Raw genomic sequence first — 7,466 nt, 5'->3', positions numbered from 1 at the left:
TATTAGTAAAATCCAACTAGTGGTCTATTATCAATGCTACGTTATGATTGGTTGTGCTACTACTAGGCTATATATTAGCTACTACTAGGCTATATATTAGTTGACCACTAGTAGCAAAAAGTGCGGGCTTTTTGGCGGCAAAAGAGGATTAAAGTCTAGATTTAACTAGCCAGAATTTTTTTATTCTCAATATTTTTGACCAACTAGTTGGATTTTACTAAAACAATTATTCCTCTCGCTCTCATAGGTCATGGCCTCTGAGTCAATAGCCCATCATGGGCTATTGATTCATAGCCCATTCGGGCTTGAAGAATAATTGTTAAAGATGCCGACATTATTTTGCTTACAATATTTCTGTCGTTTTAATTTCGACAGCAGGTTCACCACTTAAACCTTTCTTTTTCTTATGCGCGGAACAAGCAAAAGTAAATAAAAAAAGTTGTTAAATCATATCACCAAAAAAAAAACCTCACTTGTCTTGCTTTTCTAGCTTTTAGAAGCTTCTCTTTAATGGTTAAGAAAAATCAAACGCTCAGTGCATCAATTGCTACTGTATTATAATACGAAAATAAGATTGCACTCTTCTTTCCTGCCTTTGTGTTTTCCTATTAATCTTTAGCTTGCTACATACTAGTCCAGCAGTTGGGAGTAAAAATTGTGCCTTTTATGATAAAAGAATGAAACTTGGCACACTTGCAGCTCATATCTTTTTAAAAAAATTTAGATATAGGGCCTTCGCAAATTAGTCACGTGACCAACATGGCGACGTTTTTCAAAAAGGGCGTGGCCTTTTTACATTTGCCATTAATAAATCTATAGCAGTTAACGAAATAAATTACACTTTAAGGTCAGGATGCTTCTTACACCGTATTTATTGTGTTCACATCACAATGCTCACATCACAGCCGTTTACTGTTGTCATGGCAACAACCCTATTACTTAAAAACGTCATGTAAGCACTAAATGAGGTGTGAGCATGGGGTAAAAGTAAGAATAATACAGAATTTGGTTCTCTTATACCAAATTATGATACACATGACAAAAGTGCAACATGATGGTGTAGAAAAAACTATTGCAAATGTTCGATTATAGAGCTTGGTACGAACATAGGGACAGATTCGTATAGAAAAACTGGTTTCCTGCTGTTTTAAAAACAGCACTTTAGAAATGGAAAAAAACGACTTTCGTTCTAAGAAATCCTTACTACCATGAATAAAAGCTACATGTAATAGAAAGCGTAGAAAGCATAGAATTCACTGCTGTTTCGCCATGAAAAATCCTAGTTTTCAGTGCATTGTCCACCACATTGACATAGAGCTGTGCACTGCAGAGCAGCCTTTGAGCATTTGCAGTTCTTTTTGCAACCTTTCTTGCAACCACACCTCAAAAGTTCTCTGCAGGCCGCCGTTGCTTCTGGCAGTGAGGTCCAGTTGGCTTCCCAGCTGCATGGCTCCTTTCTTTTCCAGCCCCATTCACTAGGGCATGGGAGATCAGGGCTTGAAGTCGTCGCTTGTGCCCAGCAATAACCAGCTTGATAGACTGCCCGCTTGATGTGCTGTACAAGGGCTGCTTTCGTCGGTGTAATGTTTTCGATCGACCTCCCTTTTTGCGCAAAGAGGTGTTTCCTGGCCTGATTGATGTCTTCTAGGCTGCTGGTGCGATCATACAGCAAAATCACAAATCGCTCCAGTGATGTAACTGAGCTCTCCACAGACTCTGGGGTGTTTGCCAAAGAGACGAATATCGATGTGATATCGTTGTAGGATCTCGACGTGTCCCAGGCAGTTCGTTTACCTCTTCCTCCAAAAAATGAAACAGTGTCACTCCCAGTAAAGGCGTGGAACATCGGCAAGGCAGTACATCGGTCTGGTCCCAGTACTCTAGCCATCTCATGAGCGGGCAAAAAGCGGAAACTCTTTCCTGTACCAAAAGCGATCCAGATTTCAGTGTTTCCGTTGCGCTGTGCTGCTGTCACTGCCAAAACCACTACATCGGTGTCAACGGTACGAATGGATATTTTGTTAAATCCTTCAGTGACAGCGTCCTCCAAGTGCAAGATGATCCTGGTATCTGCTTCTTCGTGTGTACATGGGGTAAGCCTCGAAACATTTCTTGACTGATTGCAAACTATATCAGACTGAATAGTGCTGAGAACTTGCTTTTCGGTTTCGATGCATGGCACTCTATTTGCTAGAAAACGAAACAGTTCTACTTTGTTTTCATCAGTCCGCAAAAACTCTTGCCATTTTCCTGGAATTGGTGTTGAAGCCTCTACGCGTCTTCGAACTCCCTTTCCTCTCTTAACCCTCGTTTCAGCTTTCAAACTGTCAGGGCGGTACTCATCCCAAACGATGTCAATTCTACTTGCTTGCTGCAGCTGGCACGCTACGTATGGAAGAAAAACTTGCGAAGCATAATCCGAGAAAGTTTTTGCTGAACCTGGTCGAAGCATGTTTACAATGACAGAGCCATCGAGGATGATAACTTCCACACTGGGATGAGTGGCATTCTCGCGGGAATTTACGAGTTCTTCCAGACATCTAACAAGGTCAGACTTAGTACCGGTTCTCAGCTTGCCATTTTGTGATAATGCTGGAGGGTATGCCTGATTCTCATGCTCGAAAAATTCATCAAGATTGCCATTGCGGACCTGCGATGCAACGTAAAGACGTGAAAAGAGGGAGCAGTCATTTTTCAGGGAAGCAAGCTGTAACTGCGACTTTGTCTTTTCTCGGATTGGAGGTCGGCTAAATAGTGCCAAACTGTTCTTCTTGATAGGCTCCCAGACGGACTTTGTTTGATTGACTAGCCTCTCTCCTACATAGATGTCATACTGCTCTTGTCCCAGTTTCTCAATTTTACGAACAGAATCAATAATGGCTGGATCTGCAAGGTCTCTACTGTCCAGAACAAGAAGATCGTTGCTGTTCTCGGTGAATGGATTTCCCATTTCTTCGATGGCTTTGGCGAGATCTTCAACATTTTGTGCAAATTTTTTCTGCACGTGTTTGGCCTCCTCATGATGACGGAAATCTAAACATTTTCTCTTCTCTGTTGATGCTTCAAACTCTTCAATAACTCTGGCCATCTCTGGTCCAGATACCATCCACCGCCGCAATGCAGCCGGATTTTCCGTTAAGCCAACAGCTCCTCCGTCATCTTTCACAGAAGCATTGTTCTGTTCATGCGCTTGATCAATTGCTATGGCCGAGAATCTGCGTTCTGTCTTCTTTACAACAAAATTTCCTTTCATGAACTCAGCAAAAACAGTTGGATGAACGTCTCTCAGTGTAACCATGTCCCGTAAATGAACAGGGATCCATCTAGCGTAGTGAATTTGGTCTAGAGCAAAGAACCACGGAACAATTTGCGTGAGTGCGTCAACGTACAGCTCGAAGTCAGCTTCTCTAATAGCTCTAATGTAGATCAATACGGCCAATTGCATCTGCAGGATAAGCAACCAGAACTTGAACTGTGGATAAAGTTCTGCACTGTGCGAACACCACTCTTCTAATGACAGCGGATTCTGGTCTTCGTTCAGACTGACACGATACTGAGAATAAGCCTTTTCAAGAAGTACAAACAGACTGCCAGCCGTGATCTGATGGGCTCTTCTAGTGCGTGTCACATGAGTAACGCGACAAAATGAATCAGCCGTCCCAGGCGTAGCAACACCGGCTTGTACTAGTGCACTTCCCCATCCACTGCCGTCTAAGAGATTTCCTATGGCCTTCAGAGCTGCCATTTCAATGTGCAGTCCCCCAAACATCACTACAAACTTATCCTCACCATGGGTTCCTGGCCAGTTCCACTGGATTTGCTTTGCAATTGTGTATAGAGGTTGATCTGCAGTGATAATGGGCACCTGACCAGGATTTAAACTCTGCACTGCTTTGCTAACAACGTCCATTGAGTGGCGAATCATGGCTACGGAGTGGGCTTGATCATGAAAAAGAGGCAGTAGAGAGGTTGCTGTGACGCAGCATTCGGATGATTTACTAGAAGGTTGCAGACTTGCATGGTATGCAGACCAGGAAACGGCATCAGCATCTTTTACGGTCTCATTAGTTACTACTCGATTTACCTCTTGCAACCACCTGTAAAATGTACAAATAAAATATCAGTTTTGTAGTTATTAATACTGCAGTTACAGTCACCTAGGAAAGCAATGTCGAAAAAAAAAAGATTTTTGCCAACTGTACCGGTATTCCTTCACTGTTTCTTCAGGAATGCGCTGGCACTCTCCTTTGTTAGGCCCTTGAAGCTGTGGGATGGGTGGGTCGTCCCTACGCAAAGCGACAGGAGGCACCGTTGTGTAAAACTCTGGTAGCATTAATGCCTTCTTTTGTGCACGTATATTGTCCTGAATTGCGTCAGCAGGCAGCTGAACTCCACTGTTTTCGTCATTGTCTTTCTCAGTGGGGTGCTGAAAGAGGGATATCCCAGTTCCATGAAATGAGTCGTGAGAGCTAGTTGAGCTGGGATTGTGGTCAATGTTGTCTACTGCAGCGGTGGTGAAAATACCACCTTTCAGTCGAGGGGGACAAACAACCTTTTTCTGCTGATAGTAGTAACAAATGTTGTTTCCCAGCTCAGTGGAGATTTTTAATACACGGTCATACGATATACACAAGCCAAGATTAAAAAGAGCGTCCACAAGTTCACGTTTCCTGGTCTTTGTATGAAGCATCACACCTAAATAGACTGGTAGAGGTGCTTCTCTTTGTTGGCTGTGTCGGACAATATCTGTATCATTTTCCTTGTAGCGCTTCACGCTGTTGTATAGAAGAAGCTGAGACAGAGAAAGGGCAGCCTGAGGCACATTGGAGGAACGTGATTTGATATTTGGTCCATTAAGTACCATAGTAACCAGTGCTAGCAGTGAATTAGGCACAGACTGTTCCTGGCAAGTAGTGGAGAATGAGCCATTGAATTCCATTTTCTTACTGCACATATCTCTTCTAACTATAGTAGCAGCCCTAGCAAGATGAACAGCATCCCCATCAGCGTCATGTTCACATGCTTTTCTCAGTGCGGCACCAACATCCCCGTTGAAAGCCAGAATAACTTCACGGCCTTGGGTATGAGCTTCCATTTCTGAAAAGTAGCTCAACACTCTAATCTTGAGTTTAGTTGAATGGATGCGTCCAGCTACTTCTGTTCCAAGTTGTTTAAGCCTGTTGCTGTATAGACTGACTAGGTCAGACAATTTGAAAATTGGGGCTACCAGATTGTCCATTCTTGCATCTTCTATATAAGAAACAAGTTCAGCAAAAGCAATGCCGTGATTAACGGCATCCGCATCACTTTCTGCACTATATGTTTCGGTTCCTCGTGCCCTATTATAAAGGGAAACAAGGCATTTGACATGATATTCAGCATCTTGAGCTACCATGTCTCCAGCACTCAGTTTGGCTAATAGAGGTTTGTCCTGTAACTGTAAAGCGCAGTGACGAACTCGGGCATCAAGCTCAAGTGTCGATACTCTGTGCAAGGAGTCTTCACCTTCAGCTTGCTTACCACAGAAGAAGCATTGATGAATAGGGTTTGGTACCTTTTCAACGTTTCTACGCGTGTATTTTCTTGGGCTTTTTGAACTTGAACTATCATCTGGAGCTGCTTTTCTCTTTTCTGCCCGCTGGAGTTTTGTCTTGTTGAACTTCAGTCTACATGAGTCATGCCATTTGGCTTTATGTTGCTGGAAACTCGCTTCGATTCCTTCTCCTTCATTTAATCGGCACAGATTTATTGTTTTAGGTAAAGAACCAATTTTCTCAAAAGCTTGAAGATTTTCTGCCACAGTCTTATAACCTGCTCCTTTCGTGATACGCTTAGAATCAGCCGGACAAGACAGGATTTCGGATGTGTCTGTCTGACACAAAATACACTTGTTCCAATCTACTGGTAAACACGACGTATCAGAAGCTTCCGTTGCAGGTTGTAAAGGGTCATTGATAACCTTGTAAACTTTTGCCATAGCTACATTTTACTATCAAAATTATGGCGGCTTGCAGTGAAGAGTTTTTTTTCACCTGAAAAGCCGAAATTCACGAAATGTTAAAAAGACTGAAAGTATACCTTTTTTGAATATGTAACCATGTTCTTTAAAATTATGAAGATATATATCATATACAAAATTGTTTCCGCTATTCAATGTATAAATACTAGACTACACAACACTAGGAAATGTTCCCAACCAATAACAAACTAAATAAGTGAGTTTATATATGCTCACGTTCCAATTCTTTTTTCTCGCAAGGAAAAATTTGGCTAGATATTTTATTTAATTGTTTAATTCACTTTAACAGTTAAAGCCAGGATTGTTAAACTAATACTGAAAAACGTTCTCTGACTGAAAAACTTTTCGCTAATAACAGGCTAACAGAAACATTTTGCTTTAACTTTGAACGAAACAAACGAAACTTAAGCTCAAACTGACAAGCAATCATAAATATCTTGAGATAAAAAGCCGTCAAGTTGTTGTTGCTGTTAACTTTCCTACCGAAGTTAAATAGCACGTGTTGGAGTAAGCGATATAAAACTTTCTATTTAAAAAAAGTCAACTCAATTTAACTTTATCTCTTGGCTATGCAAGAAACAATCTAATCTAATTTTAAACTCAGTTAAATAAGATAAAACTTAATACTTACATTGCTGGTAGTGACTGAATTATTCTCCCAAAGCATTGAATGTAATCTTAGGGACAGCGGTCGAGATGGACTTCACTTAAACGCTACGAAATGTCCCCGAGTGCGAAATTCACATAACGCTTTATTTTATTTTCATTTATAGTGCATAATATTGAAATGGCCAAGACTCTTCTCTATGAGCGAGTGATGTTTGCCTCAAGACCATTTTGACTATCACGACGTTACTTCTATGTTTTCCCGAATGATAAAAACTGAAATATAGCACCATCGGTGATTTACAGCTACCATTCCAAAAGTATCATTATTTTTAGATGTATGGGAGCGGAAAAATAAGGATTTTATGAAAAAGTGGACGTAATACTACTCTATTTCTACTTGCAAAAAGCAAAAAGATCGCCCCCGATGACGTCATTTTTAGATAAATGTAATGGAGGTCACGTGATTAATCTGGGATGGCCCTATATCAAAAAATGTTTTTTAAGATCTCTATTATCTCTGTGCCAAAAATCGTGCTTTTATCATCAAAGGCACAATTCTCCTCAGATTTGCATTTAACCGCTAGACTAATACCCCTTGAGGTAGCCTGTGTACAGACGTCCCCACTCCCTCAGGAAAAATCGGGAGAGGAGACGTCTGTGAATCGCCGTCGTTAATCGTGTTCCGGTATACATTTGCATAAATTATTTTTTTGTTCTATCGCTGACAGTTGAAAAGGCACAGGTGGGTCGAAAAAATAGTTGTGGCGTCTGTGAACTGGCTAGCCGAACATCTTCACGCAATGTCCACCCAAAAATCCAGATATAAGATCTCTGATTA

General features: G+C 41.3%; 1 protein-coding gene across 1 annotated transcript; it reads right to left on the bottom strand.

Annotated features, from left to right (window-relative positions):
* Window positions 1-1,279: 1,279 nt before the first annotated feature.
* LOC140934260 (uncharacterized) lies at window positions 1,280-5,977 on the bottom strand. Its single transcript, XM_073383920.1, has 2 exons — window positions 4,203-5,977; window positions 1,280-4,097 (listed from the first exon to the last, which is right to left on the bottom strand). Exons 1-2 carry the CDS (start codon window positions 5,975-5,977, stop codon window positions 1,280-1,282), a joined length of 4,593 nt encoding a protein of 1,530 aa, XP_073240021.1.
* Between the last annotated feature and the right edge of the window lie 1,489 nt (window positions 5,978-7,466).

This window comes from Porites lutea, chromosome 4, assembly GCF_958299795.1.
Source record: "Porites lutea chromosome 4, jaPorLute2.1, whole genome shotgun sequence".
Taxonomy (NCBI): Eukaryota; Metazoa; Cnidaria; class Anthozoa; order Scleractinia; family Poritidae; genus Porites; species Porites lutea.
This window is presented reverse-complemented; position numbering and strand designations above follow the sequence as displayed.